This window comes from Ahaetulla prasina, chromosome 2, assembly GCF_028640845.1.
Source record: "Ahaetulla prasina isolate Xishuangbanna chromosome 2, ASM2864084v1, whole genome shotgun sequence".
NCBI lineage: Eukaryota > Metazoa > Chordata > Lepidosauria > Squamata > Colubridae > Ahaetulla > Ahaetulla prasina.
The window spans coordinates 4136720-4159703 of record NC_080540.1 but is presented as its reverse complement, the minus strand read 5'-3'; the positions used below and the strand labels follow the sequence as shown (position 1 = coordinate 4159703).

The window sequence follows — 22984 nt, the reverse complement described above, 5'->3', positions numbered from 1 at the left end:
CAAAAGTAAATTAAGGCATATTCCTCAAAGAACATGTTATTGGGACATGAGATCATCCCAATAAAGGCGTCTTGAAGAGCATGGGTGTCTATTTCTCATTTTATCTCATGCTGCCCTGTTCTTAAGGCCATGGTTGGGCGCTGCAGGCCCATTCCCTCTTCTGTCATCTCCTCTTGATCCATTCTCACTCCATTTGTGTAGGACTGATTTCCTGGGCTGGTTCTCAGGGCACAGTTATGTGTCTCCCAAGTGACCGAGGAAGCAAGGGCAGAAAAAGCTTCAGCAATGAGGCAACAGAGAATTTTGTTCTCCATTACCATCATCCTTACTTCTCAGGCCAGGTAAGGAGTCACTGGGAACACAGGGCCAGCCAGTGATGGGACACTGCAGCAGAAGCCCCAAGAGCCTGGGTTATAGCACTAAACTGTTTAGATCCTCATGAAATGCTATTCGCTCTGTTTAGAACTAGTAGTGATAAAACTACAGGCTTGGCCAAACTGGTACAAAAATCTTTGGTTGAACCAATGTTAATACTGACGGTCAAAATGTTTAAAGCTTCTGGATTACCTGCTTTCTAGCAGCTGAATGCTGCACATCCTCTCCTTTGTTCTCTGAATCCTTTTGGCATGTGCAGTGCACATGTGCAGTAGGTGCCAAAAGCAGGCTTAATAGAAAAAGGATCATGTGCAAAGTTAATAATAATACTTAATTTTACTGATTCAATAACGAACTTCTGTGCATGAAATGTCATCCCAGATGAAATCATTCCTTATGATTTATATTGATATATGACCATCAATTGTGTTGTAAATGTTGTACCTTGATGAACATATCTTTTCTTTTATGTACACTGAGAGCATATGCACCAAGACAAATTCCTTGTGTGTCCAATCACCAGCCAATAAAAATTTCTATTCTATTCTGCTATTTTCTATCTTAAAGAAAGATATTGAAATAGTTTGAAATCAGTTTATGGAAAACCATGTTTCCATGATCTTTGGATTGTAGCTTTTTAAACTACCGGTTTGCCTGAACCGGTAGCTAACTACTACTATGCCTGAACCTGTAGCTAACTATTGGTTTGCCTGAACCTGTAGCTTTTTAAACACTGCATTTTGGTCTTCACAATCTTTCCTCAAGTTCATGTGCTCATCAGAAGAGGTTGGAGGGGTCTCAGCCCTTTCTGGTCCCCAGTTCGCTGTGAGGCTGAGGGAATCATTTTGGAAGGGTAACTGTATGAATTGAATTAAAGAAATTTTCCTGATTTTCTGTGTCCATTTCCTCCCCTTCAGGCGGAGTTCTCAACAACTGCAAGACACAGGCTATGTTTCCCAGAAAACCTCGTGGTCCTCCTCTTCTGACCGCCCGGCTGTTTCTGACAGGATTTGAACCTTTTTGAGGCCTCCTCCAATCTCTGGCCAACCTTCAGGGCGGCTGTTCTTGAGGGAAATGAGTTCACATCCTCCAGAGAGATTTTTCTCCATCTCCACAAACGGTTCCTGGACAGGAAGAAGAGGAAGATGGAGAAATAGCTGCCTCTGCAGACATTGAAGCCTTTATTTGACAAGGAGGCATTGAGAGGGGTCTTTCCTCCTCCTCCCATGAACATCTTGCTAGTACCACTTTATAATGCCTTGGTAAGGCCACACTTGGAATATTGCATCCAGTTTTGGTCGCCACAGGAAAGATGTTGAGACTCTAGAAAGAGTGCAGAAGAGCAACAAAGATGATTAAGTGGAGGATAAAACATATGAAGCTTTGCAGGAACTGGGTATGCCTAGTTTAACAAAAGAAGGACTAGGGAGACATGATAGCAGTGTTCCAATATCTCAGGGCTGCCACAGAGAAGTGGGAGTTGGCTGTTCTCCAGCACCTGAGGGTAGAACAAGAAGCAATGGGTGGAAATTGATCAGGAAAGAAGCAACTTAGAACTGGAGAAATTTCCTGACAGTTAGAACAATTAATCAGTGGAACGACTTCTGCAGTTGTGAATGCTCCAACACTGGAAATTTTAAGAAAATGTTGGATAACCATCTGACTGAGATGGTCAGGGTTTCCTGCCTGGGCAGGGGTTGGACTAGAAGGCCTCAAGGTCCCTTCAACTCTGATGTTATTTATGATCTTCCTGCCCTTCCCTCAGACGCGCTCCTCTTTCCCCCCTTTCCACAATCCTGTAAATTTACGGAAAATCCTCTAGGGGCGCCTCTCAAGAAGGAACTCAGATTCCCCATTGGGCCACTGGAGGGCGAAAGACACACCTTATAGAGGAGGCCGAGAAGGAAATGACATCATAGAACCTTGCTTGTCTGGGACACTGCACTCGCTCTCCTTAACCCCTGGGACTCCGCAAGGGGCGGAGAGGCTGCGGGAGAGATCCAGACGTGCTCCGGGTGAGTTGGGGGCTCTTTCCAGGCAAAGAGAGGCGGAGGAGGGAGAGCCCAGCGCCTGGCCCTCCTCCGGCTTCCACCCCGGGACCCATGCTCCTCAGCCACCCTCTCCATGCTGGGAAGCGGATGTCAGGAGGGAGGATCCTGGGCTCCCCTGTGTCAGAGGAGCCCGAGTGGGGAGGGAGGTCAGCCTTGGAGCCCTGCAGGAGAGAGAAGCAGGCGAGGAGGAGGCAGGATTCGCACCAGGGTCCCTGGCCCCATCCTGTCTCCGGAGGGGAGAAGCAGGGCGGCCTCTTGCTGCTTCCTTCCCGGCCTGCGCTGGGATGAGCCAGGGCTCAGGCAGGTTGTGAAGTTGTTCAGAATTCCACTTTCTAATTCTTGGCGTTTATTTTTCCTTCAATCTCAGATACAGAAACTGGAAGCCATTTGAAATCCTTGCAAGCCAAAAGTTTCTCTTGGGGGAAACAAAAGAGCGGAGTCACTTGGAGGGATCAGAGTCCTGAGGCACCAGAAATGCTCCCGTGAAGGAAAAGGCATCTGGAGACCCAGAAGAGTCCTTGGAGCCATTTAGAGTTGCTGTGCAGGAGAGAGAAAGGATGGAGACACAACCTTTGGGAAAGGAGGGAGCCGAAAAAGGCCCTTCAGCTGCTCAGCCTGGGAAGCTCTGGACAAGGACTGGGCAGAAGATCCTGGAAGAGGAAACCATCCTCCCTTCAGAAGTTCTGCCCTGGAAGTTCATCCAATACTGGGAGGCTGAGGGTCCCCGAGGACTTTGCAGCCGACTCCATGGCTTTTGCAGGCGATGGCTGAGACCAGAAAAACACACCAAAGCCCAGATGCTGGACCTGGTGGTTCTGGAGCAGCTCCTGGCTCTTCTGCCCCCAGAGATGGAGAGCTGGGTGCGGGAGTGTGGAGCAGAGACCAGCTCCCAGGCGGTGGCCCTGGCTGAAGGCCTCCTCCTGAGCCAGACGGAGGAGCAGAAGGAGCAGGTCGAGTTGCAGGTGAGACACTTTAGGAGCTCAAGGAATAAAGAATGTGTTTGAATACTTCACCCTCCTTCCTCTGATTCATATGTGGCAATGTCCCACCAATTCTTGTAGGACATTGTTCCATTCTTTCTCCTCAACCTTCATGAATATGATTCATCAATTGTTTGTAAATTTTGTCCTTGATGTTTTCATCAATGAGGATATTGGACTTTGTCCAATATATAAAATCCATTCTATTCTATATGATGTACATTAATTCTGCTGCTTTTTTCCTTCCTCCTATTTGAAGTGCTGCACTGTGGAGATAAGAGATCCCGAGGGAAAGAAAAATCCATCAAATCCCCCTCAGGAGCTATTTTTCAAGAGGATCCCTTGGGAAGATCAAAGTCAGGACACTTCAGGAGGTAATCGAAGATCCTCCGATTTCCCAGAGAGACCCGATCTGTCTTATCTTCTCTTCTGTAATATACCTCCTCTTGTTTTGTTAAATATGCATTTTGAAATTATTTTATCCTTACAGAGGAACAAAGAATGAAGTTTTCTGGTTTTTACGATGGAGCTCAAACAGTAGTTGAACTTCCAAATCAAGTAAGAAAGAGAAAAATTATTAGATTCGTATTGTCCTTTCCTTCAGGAAATGAAGCGGGTGTGCAGAGTTTGTCCTTTCTATTTCCCTCCCTTGTTTGGGCTGGATTATTTTTGTGTTCCTGTGCAACACGGACAGCCTATTAGCAGATTCAAGTTGCTGTCACCCAGCATAGCTTCCTCTGTAGACTATTATTGGGATACAATGGTTTATCATTTCTACCCTCAGATTCTGTTGAGGAAATGTTTTTTAAAGACCACTGGTTAACTAGTTCTGCTACAGTAGGTACTCTTCCAACTATGAGTTATAAGAAGTAATTTTTTAAAAGAGATAAGAATGACCATATCACAGTGGTAGGTAACTGGTAGAAACCCATTCTTTTTGTCATTCTTTGACTTGGTGTTGTGCAAGGCGAATGAAAAATAACTAAATACATTGCCACGTTACCGTTTTTAAAAAGCCTTGTTTATGACCTGTCGTTCAAAAAATAAGTAAATCATATTAAAAAATAAAGCAGAATTTCAAAATCCAAATAGAATGGCCATATAGAGCATGTAATCGCAGTACTTTGGGCTATAAAATAATTTCCAATCCTCTTGATTTGTGCCAGGATTAGGAGAGCAAACATTTCCGCTTTCCAAAGGCTGAGAAATGACTGTCCCAGGAATTTTCTCTTTTTTGTTTTCTCCCATTCCGGTAATGGCTCAGACTACTAGATCAATAAACGATAGAGTGATAAATCAGTTGATCCAGAAGTGGGATTACTTTAATGAAAGGCGCTGAAAGTTCTGCAGAATCAATCAACTTGATAAAACTTGCCCCAAATATTTCTTCAGTCAAAGAAATGTTGAGAATTGTCCATTTTCTCAGCTAAACTTAGGACTTGTGTGAAGCACAGCCATTTGGCTTAGTGCATATTTTTGCTTTGGGAATTTGGGAGCAATGGAGCAGAATAACAGAATTGGTAGGGATCTTGGAGGTTTTCCTGCTCAGACAGGAAGCCCCATAACATTTCAGATAATTGGCTGGCCAGTTTCTTCTTAAACACCTCCAGTGTTTACAATTTCTGGAAGCAACTTATTCCACTAATTGTTGTCACTGTCAGGAAATTTCTCTTTAGTTGTAGATTAGTTCTCTCCTTGATCCTGGTCCCACCTTCAGGGGCTTTGGAGAGTAGGTTGGCCTCCTCTTCTTTGTGGCAGCCCCTTAGATATTGCAACACTGCTATCATGTCACCCTCTAGTTCTTCTTTTCATTAAACTAGACATACCCAATTCCAGCAACTGTTCTTTATATGTTTAGCCTCAAGGATCCTAATTGTTTTGGTTGCTCCTTCTAGAGTCTCAAGATCTTTTTTACATTGTAGCAACCAATACTGGATGCAATATTCCAAGTGTAGTCTTACCAAGACATTATAAGCTGGTACTAACACTTCATTTGGTCTTCATTCTATTCCTCTGTTAAGGCAGCCTATGATTGTGTTGGGGCTTCATGGCAACTGTAGCACACTGCTGACTCATGTTTAAGTGATTGTCCACTAGTACTCCAAGATCCGTGTTGCACTTTCTACTGTTGAGCAGGTATCAGCTATTCTATGCCTGTGCAATTAGTTTTTATTTCCTAAATGTAGCACCTTTCATTTCTCACTGTTGATTTTTATTTTGTTAGATAGGGCCCAATCTGTCGATATGTCTATATTTCAAGCTTATCTTCTGGAGTGTTGGTATTCCTGTCAATTTAGTCCTGTCTTCAAATTTGAGGAATTCCCCTTCTATCTTCTTGTCTAAATCAATGAATAAGATGATCAGATATTGCAAATCCTCCTGTTCTTTTTTCCATGTTCAGGAGAGTCTTGTGTCCTTCGAGGAGGTGGCTGTGTCTTTCTCTGAGGAGGAATGGTCTCAGCTGGATCCTGATCAAAAAGCGCTACATTCGGAAGTCATGCTTGAAAACCATAGGAACGTGGTCTCTCTGGGTAAGAGTTTTCTAGTCCCCAATCAGATTATAGTTAGTTTTTTATTTAAAAAATCACTAATTTGATATTATTTCCTGGGAGGGAGAAGGAAACAATCGGGCCTTCTCCTGCTCCAAGGAAGGAAAGTGGTAATATTTCTTTGCTTAGATTCTTTCTGTGCCATATCTTATCTGTATTTTTCCATTTCCATTTGAACTTAGGAGGCTGAAAAGAATGGGGTATGGGGGGTTTTTTGAGTCATTTTTTTTAATTCATATATAAACAATTTTTTATACAGTATATTGTCTTGGCATACATTTTACAAAAGAAAAAAAGAAATTGTAACATATATACTGATAGCAATAGTAGTAGTACAACAGAATGATTCTAACCATATTTATAATTATGTTAGCTTATTTGTAATCCTGTTGATTATATTAGCATACTTACAAAGTTCATGCTTAATTTATACATAGCCATGCTCTTTCTTCATGTAATTTCTACCTCTTATCTCTAACCATTGACAAAACCTATTTGACGTTAAATGGGGTGTGCTTTTATCTTTTCCCTGGAGGTCATGTGAGAAGAATGTGTTATTATTTGTCCTCTGAAATGGTCAGGCCATGGAAGAACATTCTCCCAATCCAATTCAAGAACAAAGGCCTCATGTAGAGTGATTCAGTGTATCCTAGGGTATAGGAAATACCCGAGTTACGACGGTTCACTTAGTGACCATTCAAAGTCATGATTTACCCCCTCAATACTTTTGACCCAGTCCTAAAAGATGTGCAACTCTGGTCATACTTAGGAATGATGCAGATGTTCTGCAACATTTTATCCTATCCTGAAGACTTATGTGACCATATAGTGAGCCATGTTCCTTTATGCTTTATTAAAAAACATAGGGCTAAAGTAGTGAGAAATCTTGCACTACTGATCTCGTGCGATCTTGCACTATAGTACGTAAGGCCTCTGTTCTCTGCTAACTAGGGCTGCACGAGATCTGGGGCAAAAGGCCTCTTCGTTTTCAAATACTTCTGCTCAGATCACCATGAGATGGATTTGTAACTTTTCAACCACAACATGTAGTCCTCTGGAACTGCACTACATGGAGAACTATCGTGGGTAGCAAATCTTTGTCCAAGTCTTCAACATCTTCATCAATGGTTTGAGATAGATGAATTTCTTCAGAGACACCAAGCTACAATAGCCAACACTGGAAAATAAAAAGATTCAGAAGGATTTTGACAGACTTGAACTTAGCTATCTCACAAAATAAAATTCAATGGTGAAAAATGAGTTCTACATTTAGGCAGGAAAAACAAAATGCACAGGTAGTATGTGCTTTATAATAGTAACTGAGAGATCTTGGAGTCCTAGTGGACAATCATTTAATATGAGCCAGCAGTGTCCTCCAGTTTCTAATCTGTTAAGGCCACACTTGGAATATTGCATCCACCTCAGTTCGAAAACTCAGGCGTAAATACTATGCATGGGATCAGTGATTAGATTGCACTACTGATCTTGATCTGACACTAAAAGTTTCAGCATCTGTTCTCTGCTGAGGCTTGTACTTCAAAAAGAGCCCTTGCAAGATGAGACTATGGGGCAGTGGTAGCCTTTCTTGAGCCTCCCAACCTTTCCAGTCTTGGATGAACGTTTAAATGGGAGGCTTCAAGCAAAGATTTTGCCCCAGTCTCACTGGATCAAGGAATGAGCAGGGTCAAGACACGCCATGGAGCAGCTGCTCCAAGGTACACCAGGGAAGAAGGCACTTGTTTCATAATTGTTTCAGTTCTCACAGGTCTCTGCTGAAATTAACCAACCTCAATAAATCTTAAGTTTTCTCCTAATTCCTTCCTGGTTGGTTCCCCTGATTATTCCTTAACTGAAAACTGACTTTGAATGAGATTTGCATATATATAGATAATAGGGAACTTTATTCTAAAGCCATATATTAGATAGTTTAACCTGTTATAATGTATTTTTATGACTTTGAGCCCTAAGGAGACTATATAATCTAATAAATAAATAAATATAAATAAATAAAGAAAGATATTTTCTAGATATTTTCAAAGCTTTCATGATCCTGAATATAGAAATCATCACGTCTATATCACCACTGTAAGCATACAAAATACAACATAATGAAATTTTGGAAAATTCAGAAGAATATTTTGACTTTCTACAGTTTGATCTTTTCTCTAACCTTGTCATCATTTTTGTTTCTCTTTTCTTTGAAGGTAATAATGGGCAGGAGAATCAAGATTCCTGTGAACTCTTCCAAGTGATCAATGCTAAGATGGACGGAGAAGTTTGGAATTCAATGGAATTGAAAGCCATGAGAGAAACCAGTCAAATAATTGGAATCAGGATAGCTCATCTTCCACTGATGCTCCATGCAAGGCTTTCTTGCCCAACAGAGAAAATAAGGATAAAATATATTGGGAAAAGTGTGAAAACTGTAAACGAACACTATTTAATCCAAAACAAAGGAGAAGATGCTATAAGACACAACAGACAAAATTACAATGGGACATTCATTCATTTTCTTGGAAATAATTTCGTTACATCTCAAGAAGTGATTCACACAAACAAGGAGCCTTATAAATGTTTGGAATCTGGAAAACATTTTGGAACAAGCAGGCAACTTACTTCCCACGAAAGGATTCACACTGGGGAGAAACAGTGTTCAGCCTGTATACAGCCCAGTCCTGCACAGGAGAGAAACCATATAAATGCATGGAGTGTGGAAAACCTTTACTCATAGATGGACTTATACCACAAAAGATCCACACAGGAGAAGCCATTTAAATGCATGGTGTGGAAAGACCTTTGCTCAATGCAGTTATCTTATTTCACATAAGATGATCCACACAGGGGAGAAGCCGTATAAATGCATGGAGTGTGGAAAGACCTTTGCTTATAGAAGTAAACTTAATTCCCATAAGATGATCCACACGGGGGAGAAGCCATATAAATGCGTGGAGTGTGGAAAGACCTTTGCTCAAGAGTCATCTTGCTTCCATAAAAAAGATCCACACAGGAGAAAAGCCATTTAAATGCATAGAGTGTGGGAAAACCTTTCCTCATAGCAATGGACTTAAATACCACAAAACGATCCACACAGGGGAGAAGCCATTTAAATGCATGGAGTGTGGGAAAACCTTTGCTCAAGAGGTTATCTTGCTTGTCATAAAAATCCACACAGGAGAAGCCATTTAAATGCATGGAGTGTGGAAAACCTTTACTCATAGCAATGGACTTATACAAAGATCCACACAGGGAGAAGCCATTTAAATGCATGGAGTGTGGAAAACCTTTGCTCAAGAGGTTCTCTTGCTTCCATAAAAGATCCACACAGGAGAAAAGTCATTTAAATGCATGGAGTGTGGAAAGACCTTTGCTCAAAGTTACCTTGCTTCCATAAAAGATCCACTCAGAGAAACCATTTAAATGCATGGTGTGGAAAGATGTTTACTAAGAACAGTGCTCTTACTTCCATAAGATGATCCACACAGGAGAGAAACCATTTAAATGCATGGAGTGTGGAAAGACTTTATTCAGAGGTAATCTTAATTCTCATAAAAGGATCACACAGGAGAAAGTATATAGCAATTCCACTTTAGACTGCTGTACCAGACCTGTCTGAGCAGTTTACAAAGTTAGCATATTGTCCCCAGGAATCATACCTCAAAGGATAAAGGCTGACACAACAATGAGCTGGCTGAAATGGTATAGGATCTCCTGCTTGACTAGAAGGTTCAAAGTTCCTTGCAGCTCGATTCTGATTCCCCAATCCTTTCTTGTGCTTTTTCCTAAATTGGATGTTTGAAAGCAAACATGAGCATCACTGGAGATAAAGGTTATTGTTTGGCCTGAAAGTGATGTGGCTGTTTAAGTGGTGGAGATTCCTAATCATTTCAAGAAGCTCCCTCTGATGAGTATATCCACTAGAGCAGAGTTGCAGTCAGAAATGCAATTAGTCCTGAAACTCTTACTATTGTTTCAGCTTTTCTTACTTTGCTTAATATTGTCAAAATCTGCCTTCCCATGCTTCATTATGTAACATGAGTAATAACTGAGAGAAAACCATAAGGTGAATTATAGTGATGCTGAATTAGAAAAGGCAACTCATGGGCTTTTGTCCTAATCTTGTGGTGAGCTTTCCTTGCCTTCCCTGTTGCCCATCTCTGGACTCACACAATCTTGAATATCTTTTAAAGTGAGGTCCTGAACTGGACACAGTATTCAAACTGGGGACTCACTGAAGCCCTATGTAGTGGGTTAGCACACTCTTGGATTGTAGCTTTTAAACTGCTATTTGGCTGAATATTAACTACTAGTATGCCTGAACCTGTAGCTTTTAAACAAGCCTTTCCGAGGAAGAAGCGGGTCATACGTACTCACAGAGAATTGAGTCTGTCATTTGCACCTCTATAACTGTCTGGTTGGTTCTGCAACCCAACAAGAAAACACAGACTTCAGAGGATAATTAGAACTGCAGAAAAATAATTGCTACCAACTTGCCTTCCATTGAGGACCTGTATACTGCAGATTGAGAGGGCCGTGAAAATATTTGCAGATCCCTGCATCCTGGACATAAACTGTTTCAACTCCATCAAAGCGCTATAGAGCACTGCACACCAGAACAACTAGACACAAGAGTTTTTCCCAAGGCCATCACTCTGCTAAACAAATAATTCTCAACACTGTCAGACTATTTACTGAATCTGCACTACTATTAATCATTTCATAGTTCCCATCACCAATCTCTTTCCACTTATGACTGTATGACTATAACTTGCTGTGATCCTTATGATTTATATTGATATATTGATCATCAATTGTGTTGTAAATGTTGTACCTTGATGAGCATCTTTTCTTTTATGTACACTGAGAGCATATGCACCAAGACAAATTCCTTGTGTGTCCAATCACACTTGGCCAATAAAATTCTATTCTATTCTATTCAGTTAAAATAAAAACAAATGTATAAAATCATGTTCCTGATTGTGGACCCTCCCACCTTTCTCCACTTAAGACTGGAGTTGAGTTGCAACAACTGAAGACACAAGTTGTGCTTCCCCAGCCTCCTGGTCCTCCTCTCCTGACCGCCTGACTGTTTCTGACAGGATTTGGACCAGTGGTGGGTTGCTACCAGTTTGCCCAGGCTCCGCCCACCTGCCTGGACTCTTCAACATGCGTTACACGTGCCTAAGCAAATCTGTACCGACGGGTTTGAAACCCACCCATGATATGGACACTTTTGAGGCGTCCTCCAATCTCTGCTCAGCCTTCAGGGCAGCTGATCTTGAGAGAGTTGAGTTCAAACTCCAGGAGATTTTCTCCATCACCACAAACAGTTCCTGGGCAGGAAGGGAGGAAGACGGCGAGGGACTTTCCTCCTACTCCTATGACCGTCATCCTGCCCTTCCCTCAGAGACGCTCCTCTTTCCATTTGCAATCCTAGTACTGCAGAATCCACGACCCTTCAAAAGAATAGGGACTTATTGGCCCAGGAGGACGAAAGACCTTTGGAGAGAGGCTGGGAAGGGTGCTCTAGACCTTGCACTCATCTCTAAGCTCCGCAGGCTTTTAGCGTCTAGAAGATCCTGATGTGTCCCAGGTGAGTTGGGGCTCTTCAGGCAAGGGAGGCGGAGGAGGAGAGACCAGCGTCCGGCCATCCGGAGGAGGGAGGCAGGGATCCTATCTGTGTCCTTCTGCCCTGTCAGAAGCCTGGGAGGAGATGGGACCAGCAGGAGAGAGATCAGGAGAGGCAGGATTCCTTTAACTCCCACTGTCTCTGGTGGGAAAGTCATCCTTCCAGCCACTGGATGATGCTCAAGCAGGGTTTTTATTATTATTTCATTTGTCATAACAGTATACAAACATTGTCATAAGTAAAAAAACATATCATGAAGAATATATATATATATATATATATATATATATTGGTCTGTTCTGAGCTTTTTCTACCCATGGAGCATTAAAGCAAGTAGTTTTACTAAGAGAAAGCAGTGGTAGGGAAATATGGATGCCTACCGGCACACCCAGGTACTCCTTGATTTACAATCATTTATAAAGTAACCATTCAAAGTTACAATAGCACTGAATTAATGAATTCCTTCCTCCCTCCCTCCCTTCCATCCCAATGTTAACGTTCCAAATAATCCATTCCCAAAAGTAAGAACTCCGAGGCAGGCATATTCCTCAAAGAACATGTTATTGGGACATGTGATAATGGCACATGTCCCAATAGGTGAGCGTCTTTGGCGAAGGCATGGGTGTGCGGGGTGGGTGTAAGTTTGGTGGATCATTTGCCTGAGCTCCAGGCATGGTTGGAAATTCCCCTCTTCTGTCATCTCCTCTTCCCGGATCCGATTCTCACTCCACCCTTTGTGTTAGCGAGGCCGGCATGATCGCGGCTCCGTTGGGCTAGTTTCTCAGGGCAGAGAGCATGTTATGTCTCCTCAGAGGCACAGAGCACCAAGGGCCAGAAATTCAGCAAGAGTGAGGCAACAGAGATCAGTCATTTCTCCATCCTACCATCATCCTTACTTCTCAGGCCAGGTAAGGAGTCACTGGGAGGCGAGGGCGCGGGGCAGGGCCAGCCAGTGATGGGACAGAGCTGCAATCCCCAAGACCGTCTTGCCAACACCGCACTAAACTGTTTAGATGGCCTGGGGCATGAAATGCATTCGCTCTGTTTTGGGAGAACTAGTAGTGATAAAAACTACAGGCTTGGCCAAACTGGTACTTTAAAAAGGTACCGGTTTGGTTGAACCAGTAGTTAGCTACTAGTTCGGTCAAAACGGTAGTTTAAAAAAGCTATGATCTGATGATTACCTGCTTTCTAGCAAAGCTGAACTGCGCTGCACAGCTGATCCTCTCCCTTTGCTGTTCTACTTACCTTCCCAAGCATCCTTTTGGCATGTGCAGTGCGTGCACATGTGCAGTAGGTGCCAAAAGCAGGCTTGGGAAGGTAAGTAGAACAACGAGGTGGGGATCAGGTGTGCAGCACAGTTTAGCTGAGGGATGAGTTCCACTTAATTTACTACCGATTCGCAATAGAAGCGAAGCTTCTGTGCATGCACAGATCGTACCTTATGTCATCCGGGCAGATGGGCAGACCCGCCGCTTTGTTGCTGGCATTCCTTATGATTTATATTGATATATTGACCATCAATTGTGTTGTAAATGTTGTACCTTGATGAACATATCTTTTCTTTTATGTACACTGAGAGCATATGCACCAAGACAAATTCCTTGTGTGTCCAATCACACTTGGCCAATAAAAAATTTCTATTCTATTCTATGCTATTTTACTATCAGTTCGCAAGAACCAGACAGAATCGTGAGAAAGCCACCACTAGTTTAGCTTCGCTAAATCCTGGTTTATGGCAAAAAGAAACCATGTTTCCATGATCTTTGGATTGTAGCTTTTTAAACTACCGGTTTGCCTGAACCGGTAGCTAACTACTACTATGCCTGAACCTGTAGCTAACTATTGGTTTGCCTGAACCTGTAGCTTTTTAAACACGCAGTGCGTTTTTGGTGCGCACAGTCTTTCCGAGGGTACAAGAAACGGGTCACCCGGTGTGCTCATCAGAAGAGGTTGGAGGGGTCTCAGCCCTTTCTGGTCCCCAGTTCGCTGTGAGGCTGAGGGAATCATTTTGGAAGGGTAACTGTATGAATTGAATTAAAGAAATTTTCCTGATGGCTTCCCTGCCTGTGTCCATTTTCCTCCCCTTCAGGCCGGAGTTCTCAACAACTGCAAGACACAGGCTATGTTTCCCAGAAAACCTCGTGGTCCTCCTCTTCTGACCGCCCGGCTGTTTCTGACAGGATTTGAACCTTTTTGAGGCCTCCTCCAATCTCTGGCCAACCTTCAGGGCGGCTGTTCTTGAGGGAAATGAGTTCACATCCTCCAGAGAGATTTTTCTCCATCTCCACAAACGGTTCCTGGACAGGAAGAAGAGGAAGATGGAGAAATAGCTGCCTCTGCAGACATTGAAGCCTTTATTTGACAAGGAGGCATTGAGAGGGGTCTTTCCTCCTCCTCCCATGAACATCTTGCTAGTACCACTTTATAATGCCTTGGTAAGGCCACACTTGGAATATTGCATCCAGTTTTGGTCGCCACGATGTAAAAAAGATGTTGAGACTCTAGAAAGAGTGCAGAAGGCAACAGATGATTAAGTGGAGGATAAAACATATGAAGAACGGTTGCAGGAACTGGGTATGCCTAGTTTAACAAAAAGAAGGACTAGGGGAGACATGATAGCAGTGTTCCAATATCTCAGGGGCTGCCACAGAGAAGTGGGAGTTGGGCTGTTCTCCAGAGCACCTGAGGGTAGAACAAGAAGCAATGGGTGGAAATTGATCAAGGAAAGAAGCAACTTAGAACTAAGGAGAAATTTCCTGACAGTTAGAACAATTAATCAGTGGAACGACTTGCCTGCAGAAGTTGTGAATGCTCCAACACTGGAAATTTTTAAGAAAATGTTGGATAACCATCTGACTGAGATGGTGTAGGGTTTCCTGCCTGGGCAGGGGGTTGGACTAGAAGGCCTCCAAGGTCCCTTCCAACTCTGATGTTATGTTATGTTATGTTATCTTCCCTGCCCTTCCCTCAGACGCGCTCCTCTTTCCCCCCCCCCTTTCCACAAAATCCTGTAAATTTACGGAAAATCCTCTAGGGGGCGCCTACTGTCAAGAGAAGGGAACTCCAGGCGATTCCCCATTGGGCCACTGGAGGGCGAAAGACACACCTTATAGAGGAGGCCGAGAAGGAAATGACATCATAGAACCTTGCTTGTCTGGGACACTGCACTCGCTCTCCTTAACCCCTGGGACTCCGCAAGGGGCGGAGAGGCTGCGGGAGAGATCCAGACGTGCTCCGGGTGAGTTGGGGGCTCTTTCCAGGCAAAGAGAGGCGGAGGAGGGAGAGCCCAGCGCCTGGCCCTCCTCCGGCTTCCACCCCGGGACCCATGCTCCTCAGCCACCCTCTCCATGCTGGGGAAGCGGATGTCAGGAGGGAGGATCCTGGGCTCCCCTGTGTCAGAGGAGCCCGAGTGGGGAGGAGGTCAGCCTTGGAGCCCTGCAGGAGAAGAGAGAAAGCGGGCGAGGAGGAGGCAGGATTCGCACCAGGGTCCCTGAGGGCCCCATCCTGTCTCCGGAGGGGGAGAGAAGCGGGGCGGCCTCTCCAGCTGCTTCCTTCCCGGCCTTGCGCTGGGATGAGCCGCTTGGGGCTCCAAGCAAGTTGTGTGAAGCTTGTTCAGTGGCAGAATTCCATTTTCTAATTCTATTTATTTTTCTTTCCATCTCAGATACAGAAACTGGAAGCCATTTGAAATCCTTCCAAGCCAAAATTTTCTCTTGGGGGAAAAAAACAAGAGCGGAGTCACTTGGAGGGATCAGAGTCCTGAGGCACCAGAAATGGTCCTGTGAAGGAAAAGGCATCTGGAGACCCAGAAGAGTCCTTGGAGCCATTTGGAGTTGCTGTGCAGGAGAGAGAAAGGATGGAGACACAACCTTTGGGAAAGGAGGGAGCCGGAAAAAGCCTTTCAGCTGCTCAGCCTGGGAAGCTCTGGACAAGGACTGGGCAGAAGATCCTGGAGGAGGAAACCATCCTCCCTTCAGAAGTTCAGACCTGGAATTTCATCCAATACTGGGAGGCTGAGGGTCCCCGAGGACTTTGCAGCCGACTCCATGACTTTTGCAGGCGATGGCTGAGACCAGAAAAGCACACCAAAGCCCAGATGCTGGACCTGGTGGTTCTGGAGCAGCTCCTGGCTCTTCTGCCCCCAGAGATGGAGGGCTGGGTGAGGGAATGTGAAGCAGAGACCAGCTCCCAGGCAGTGGCCCTGGCTGAAGGCTTCCTCTTGAGCCAGGCGGAAGAGCAGAAGGAGCAGGTCGAGTTGCAGGTGAGACACTTAAGGGAACCCAGAACGGAATAAAGAATGTGTTTGAATACTTCACCCCTCCATAATAATTGATAATATGTGGCAATGTCCCACCAATTCTTGTAGGACATTGTTCTATTCTTTTCTCACTCAACCTTACTGATATTGATATTGAATCAATTGTTTTGGGCTTGATGACGTCTTTTCATGATGAGCATATGATTGTGTATCATTTTATTTCTGATGATGTACATTAATTCTGCTGCTTTTTTCCTTCCTCCTATTTGAAGTGCTGCACTGTGGAGATAAGAGATCCCGAGGGAAAGAAAAATCCATCAAATCCCCCTCAGGAGCTATTTTTCAAGAGGATCCCTTGGGAAGATCAAAGTCAGGACACTTCAGGAGGTAATCGAAGATCCTCCGATTTCCCAGAGAGACCCGATCTGTCTTATCTTCTCTTCTGTAATATACCTCCTCTTGTTTTGTTAAATATGCATTTTGAAATTATTTTATCCTTACAGAGGAACAAAGAATGAAGTTTTCTGGTTTTTACGATGGAGCTCAAACAGTAGTTGAACTTCCAAATCAAGTAAGAAAGAGAAAAATTATTAGATTTGTATTCTCCTTTCCTTCAGGAAATGAAGCGGGTGTGCAGAGTTTGTCCTTTCTATTTCCCTCCCTTGTTTGGGCTGGATTATTTTTGTGTTCCTGTGCAACACGGACAGCCTATTAGCAGATTCAAGTTGCTGTCACCCAGCATAGCTTCCTCTGTAGACTATTATTGGGATACAATGGTTTATCATTTCTACCCTCAGATTCTGTTGAGGAAATGTTTTTTAAAGACCACTGGTTAACTAGTTCTGCTACAGTAGGTACTCTTCCAACTATGAGTTATAAGAAGTAATTTTTTAAAAGAGATAAGAATGACCATATCACAGTGGTAGGTAACTGGTAGAAACCCATTCTTTTTGTCATTCTTTGACTTGGTGTTGTGCAAGGCGAATGAAAAATAACTAAATACATTGCCACGTTACCGTTTTTAAAAAGCCTTGTTTATGACCTGTCGTTCAAAAAATAAGTAAATCATATTAAAAAATAAAGCAGAATTTCAAAATCCAAATAGAATGGCCATATAGAGCATGTAATCGCAGTACTTTGGGCTATAAAATAATTTCCAATCCTCTTGATTTGTGCCAGGATTAGGAGAGCAAACATTTCCGCTTTCCAAAGGCTGAGAAATGACTGTCCCAGGAATTTTCTCTTTTTTGTTTTCTCCCATTCCGGTAATGGCTCAGACTACTAGATCAATAAACGATAGAGTGATAAATCAGTTGATCCAGAAGTGGGATTACTTTAATGAAAGGCGCTGAAAGTTCTGCAGAATCAATCAACTTGATAAAACTTGCCCCAAATATTTCTTCAGTCAAAGAAATGTTGAGAATTGTCCATTTTCTCAGCTAAACTTAGGACTTGTGTGAAGCACAGCCATTTGGCTTAGTGCATATTTTTGCTTTGGGAATTTGGGAGCAATGGAGCAGAATAACAGAATTGGTAGGGATCTTGGAGGTTTTCCTGCTCAGACAGGAAGCCCATAACATTTCAGATAATGGCTGTCCAATTTCTTCTTAAACACCTCCAGTGTTTACAACTTCTGGAACAAGTCATTCCACTAATTGTTGTCACTGTCAGGAAATTTCTCTTTAGTTGTAGTTAGTTCTCTCCTTGATCCTGGTCCCACCTTCAGGTGCTTTGGAGAATAGGTTGGCCTCCTCTTGTGCAGCCCTTAGATCTTGCAACACTGCTATCATGTCACTCTAGTTCTTCTTTTCATTAAACTAGACATACCCAATTCCAGCAACTGTTCTTTATATGTTTGCCTCAGGACCTAATTGTTTTGGTTGCTCTCTAGAGTCTCAAGATCTTTTTTACATTGTAGCAACCAATACTGGATGCAATATTCCAAGTGTAGTCTTACCAAGACATTATAAGCTGGTACTAACACTTCATTTGGTCTTCATTCTATTCCTCTGTTAAGGCAGCCTATGATTGTGTTGGGGCTTCATGGCAACTGTAGCACACTGCTGACTCATGTTTAAGTGATTGTCCACTAGTACTCCAAGATCCGTGTTGCACTTTCTACTGTTGAGCAGGTATCAGCTATTCTATGCCTGTGCAATTAGTTTTTATTTCTGTAGCACCTTTCATTTCTCACTGTTGATTTTTATTTTGTTAGATAGGGCCCAATCTGTCGATATGTCTATATTTCAAGCTTATCTTCTGGAGTGTTGGTATTCCTGTCAATTTAGTCCTGTCTTCAAATTTGAGGAATTCCCCTTCTATCTTCTTGTCTAAATCAATGAATAAGATGATCAGATATTGCAAATCCTCCTGTTCTTTTTTCCATGTTCAGGAGAGTCTTGTGTCCTTGAGGAGGTGGCTGTGTTCTCTGAGGAGGAATGGTCTCAACTGGATCCTGATCAGCGCTACATTGAGTCATGCTTGAAAACCATAGAATGGTCTCTCTGGGTAAGAGTTTTCTAGTCCCCAATCAGATTATAGTTAGTTTTTATTTAAAAATCACTAATTTGATATTATTTCCTGAGGAGAAGAAACAATCCTTCTGCTCCAAGGAAGGAAAGTGGTAATATTCTAGATTCTTTCTGCCATTTATCTGTATTTTCCATTTCATTTGAACTTAGGAGGCTGAAAAGAATGTGTGTTTTGAGTCATTTTTAATTCATATATAATTTTTGTATCCTCTGGAACATTTACAAAGGAAATTGTAACTTTTCTGTTAGTAGTAGTACAACAGAATATTATTATTTATAATTATTAGCTTATTTGTAATCCTATTGATTTAGCATACTTACAAAGTTCATGCTTAATTTATACATAGCATGCTCTTTCTTCATATAATTTCTACCTCTTATCTCTAACCATTGACAAAACCTATTTGACGTTAAATGGGTGTGCTTTTATCTTTTCCTGAGGTCATGTGAGAAGAATGTATTTTTGTCCTCTGAAATGGTCAGGCCATGAAGAACATTCTCCCAATTCAAGAACAAAGGCCTCATGTAGTGATTCAGTGTATCCTAGGGTTAGGAAATCAGTTCTGAAGTTCACTTAGTGACCATTCAAAGTCATGATTATCAATACTTTTGACCCAGTCCTAAAAGATGTGCAACTCTGGTCATACTTAGGAATGATAGCAGATGTTCTGCAACATTCGCCCTACCTATTCTCCAATCCTATCCTGCCAAGACTTACCCTGTGACCATATAGTGAGCCATCGGTTCCTTTGCCTGCTTTGGTGCATTTGCAAAAAACATAGGGCTAAAGTAGTGAGAAATCTTGCACTACTGATCTTGTCTGATCTGACACTAAAGAAGTTTCAGCATCTGTTCTCTGCTAACTAGGGCTGCACGAGATCTGGGGCAAAAGGCCTCTTCGTTTTCAAATACTTCTGCTCAGATCACCATGAGATGGATTTGTAACTGACTAACCAACCACAACATGTAGTCCTCAATGGAACTGCATCTACATGGAGGGAACTATCGTGGGTAGCAAATCTTTGTCCAAGTCTTCAACATCTTCATCAATGGTTTGAGATAGATGAATTTCTTCAGACGACACCAAGCTAGCAGGAATAGCCAACACTCCGGAAAATAGGCTTAAGATTCAGAAGGATTTTGACAGACTTGAACATTGGGAGCTATCTCACAAAATAAAATTCAATGGTGAAAAAAGTAAGGTTCTACATTTAGGCAGGAAAAACAAAATGCACAGGTAGAGTATATGTGGTACCTCGCTCAATAGTAGTAACTGTGAGAGGGATCTTGGAGTCCTAGTGGACAATCATTTAGATATGAGCCAGCAGTGTCCTCCAGTTTCTAATACTTTGTTAAGGCCACACTTGGAATATTGCATCCACCTCAGTTCGTAGAAAACTCAGACGTAAAGTACTATTGTATGGGATCAGTAGAATTAGAGCTTGCACTACTGATCTTGTCTGATCTGACACTAAAGAAGTTTCAGCATCTGTTCTCTGCTAACTGAGGCTTGTACCAGATTTGGCCGAAGAGCCCTTGCAAGCCGATGAGACTATGGGGCAGTGAAGTAGCCTTTCTTGAGCCTCCCAACCTTTCCAGTCTTGGTATGAAGAGCGTTTAGAAGTCAATGGGAGGCTTCAAGCAAAGGATTTTGCCCCAGAGTCTCATTACTGGGATCAAGGAATGGGGTGAGCAGGGGTCCGGCCCACCAGACACACGCCATGGAGCAGCTGCTCCAAGGTACACCAGGGAAGAAGGCACTTGTTTCATAATTGTTTCAGTTCTCACAGGTCTCTGCTGAAATTAACCAACCTCAATAAATCTTAAGTTTTCTCCTAATTCCTTCCTGGATGGTTCCCCTGATTATTCCTTAACTGAAAACTGACTTTGAATGAGATTTGCATATATATAGATAATAGGGTTTTTTAACTTTATTCTAATTTTTAGGCCATATATTGAATTAGTTTTTTATACTGTTTTTAACCTGTGCTATATGTATTTTTTGTATTTTTATTGGCTGTGAACCGCCCTGAGCCCTAAGGGAGAAGGGCGGTATACTAATCTAATAAATAAATAAATAAAAATAAATAAATAGTAAAGAAAGATATTTTCTAGATATTTTCAAAGCTTTCATGATCCTGAATATAGAAATCATCACGTCTATATCACACCACTGTAAGCATACAAAATACAACATAATGAAATTTTGGAAAAATTCAGAAGAATATTTGTTGACTTTCTACAGTTTGATCTTTTTCTCTAACCTTGTCATCATTTTTGTTTCTCTTTTCTTTTGAAGGTAATAATGGGCAGGAGAATCATGATTCCTGTGAACTCTTCCAAGTGATCAATGCTAAGGATGGAACGGAGAAGTTTGGAATTCGAATTGAATTCGAAAGCCATGAGAGAAATCAGTCAAATAATTGGAATCAGGATAGCTCCTCTTCCACTGATGCTCCAGTGCAAGGCTTTCTTGCCCAACAAGAGAAAATAAGGATAAAATATATTGGGAAAAGTGTGAAAACTGTAAACGAACACTATTTAATCCAAAACAAAGGAGAAGATGCTATAAGACACAACAGACAAAATTACAATGGGACATTCATTCATTTTCTTGGAAATAATTTCGTTACATCTCAAGAAGTGATTCACACAAACAAGGAGCCTTATAAATGTTTGGAATCTGGAAAACATTTTGGAACAAGCAGGCAACTTACTTCCCACGAAAGGATTCACACTGGGGAGAAACAGTGTTCAGTAGCACCTGTAGCCCATGCAGCCCAGTCCCTGCAAACAGCAGGAGAGAAATCATATAAATGCATGGAGTGTGGGAAAACCTTTACTCATAGCAATGGACTTAAATACCACAAAACGATCCACTCAGGGGAGAAGCCATTTAAATGCATGGAGTGTGGGAAAACCTTTGCTCAATGCAGTTATCTTATTTCACATAAGATGATCCACACAGGGGAGAAGCCGTATAAATGCATGGAGTGTGGAAAGACCTTTGCTTATAGAAGTAAACTTAATTCCCATAAGATGATCCACACGGGGGAGAAGCCATATAAATGCGTGGAGTGTGGAAAGACCTTTGCTCAACGCAGTCATCTTGCTTGCCATAAAAAGATCCACACAGGAGAAAAGCCATTTAAATGCATAGAGTGTGGGAAAACCTTTCCTCATAGCAATGGACTTAAATACCACAAAACGATCCACACAGGGGAGAAGCCATTTAAATGCATGGAGTGTGGGAAAACCTTTGCTCAAGGCAGTTATCTTGCTTGTCATAAAAAGATCCACACAGGAGAAAAGCCATTTAAATGCATGGAGTGTGGGAAAACCTTTACTCATAGCAATGGACTTAAATACCACAAAACGATCCACACAGGGGAGAAGCCATTTAAATGCATGGAGTGTGGGAAAACCTTTGCTCAAGGCAGTTCTCTTGCTTGCCATAAAAAGATCCACACAGGAGAAAAGTCATTTAAATGCATGGAGTGTGGAAAGACCTTTGCTCAACCCAGTTACCTTGCTTCCCATAAAAAGATCCACTCAGAAGAGAAACCATTTAAATGCACCGAGTGTGGAAAGATGTTTACTAAGAACAGTGCTCTTACTTCCCATAAGAGGATCCACACAGGGGAGAAACCCTTTAAATGCATGGAGTGTGGAAAGAGCTTTATTCAGAGAGGTAATCTTAATTCTCATAAAAGGATACACACACAGGAGAAAGTATATAGCAATAGCAATTCCACTTTAGACTGCTGTACCACGCCACTGTCTGAGCAGTTTACAAAGTTAGCATATTGTCCCCAGGAATCTGGGTCCTGACCTCAAAAGGATAAAGGCTGACACAACAATGAGCTGGCTGAAATGGTATAGGATCTCCTGCTTGGACTAGAAGAGTTCAAAGTTCCCTTGCAGCTCGATTCTGATTCCCCAATCCTTTCTTGTGCTTTTTTTCCTAAATTGGATGTTTGAAAGCAAACATGAGCATCACTGGAGATAAAGGTTATTGTTTGGCCTGAAAGTGATGTGTGGCTGCCAATATTTAAGTGGTGGAGATTCCCTAATCATTTCAAGAAGCTCCCTCTGATGAGTATATCCACTAGAGCAGAGTTGCAGTCAGAAATGCAATTAGTCCTGAAACTCTTACTATTGTTTCAGCTTTTCTTACTTTGCTTAATATTGTCAAAATCTGCCTTCCCATGCTTCATTATGTAACATGAGTAATAACTGAGAGAGAAAACCATAAGGTGAAGGGGGTTATAGTGATGCTGAATTAGAAAAGGCAACTCATGGGCTTTTTGTCCTAATCTTGTGGTGAGCTTTCCTTGCCTTCCCTCACGTTGCCCATCTCTGGACTCACACAATCTTACCAATATCTTTTTAAAGTGAGGTCCTGAACTGGACACAGTATTCAAACTGGGACTCACTGAAGCCCTATGTAGTGGGTTAGCACACTCTTGGATTGTAGCTTTTAAACTGCTATTTTGGCTGAAAGCTAACTACTAGTATGCCTGAACCTGTAGCTTTTAAACAGCACAGCCTTTCCGAGGAAGAAGCGGGTCATACGTACTCACAGAGAATTGAGTCTGTCATTTGCACCTC

At 42.4% G+C, this 22984-nt stretch overlaps 3 protein-coding genes across 3 annotated transcripts in view; all 3 read left to right on the top strand.

The window, feature by feature from the left end:
• The window catches only part of LOC131189473 (uncharacterized), a 59304-nt gene extending 56392 nt beyond the window's left edge, over window positions 1-2912 (top strand). Inside the window, 3 exon segments of the mRNA XM_058165546.1 lie at window positions 251-341; window positions 2198-2390; window positions 2794-2912. Of these exon segments, the coding sequence (XP_058021529.1) occupies window positions 251-341; window positions 2198-2390; window positions 2794-2912 (403 nt within the window).
• Window positions 1-22576, top strand: part of LOC131192697 (zinc finger protein 723-like) — a 33582-nt gene extending 11006 nt beyond the window's left edge. The window contains exons 2-6 of the mRNA XM_058172108.1: window positions 2794-3388; window positions 3666-3780; window positions 3897-3964; window positions 5808-5937; window positions 20673-22576. Of these exons, the coding sequence (XP_058028091.1) occupies window positions 2984-3388; window positions 3666-3780; window positions 3897-3964; window positions 5808-5937; window positions 20673-22204 (2250 nt within the window). The 5' untranslated portion in view covers window positions 2794-2983 and the 3' untranslated portion in view covers window positions 22205-22576. The remainder of the gene's footprint in view (window positions 1-2793; window positions 3389-3665; window positions 3781-3896; window positions 3965-5807; window positions 5938-20672) is intronic.
• On the top strand, window positions 14656-17954 carry LOC131192823 (zinc finger protein with KRAB and SCAN domains 3-like). The gene is made up of 5 exons (XM_058172373.1): window positions 14656-14822; window positions 15249-15845; window positions 16115-16229; window positions 16346-16413; window positions 17860-17954. Exons 2-5 carry the CDS (start codon window positions 15441-15443, stop codon window positions 17896-17898), a joined length of 627 nt encoding a protein of 208 aa, XP_058028356.1. The 5' UTR covers window positions 14656-14822; window positions 15249-15440; the 3' UTR covers window positions 17899-17954.
• Window positions 22577-22984: the final 408 nt, after the last annotated feature.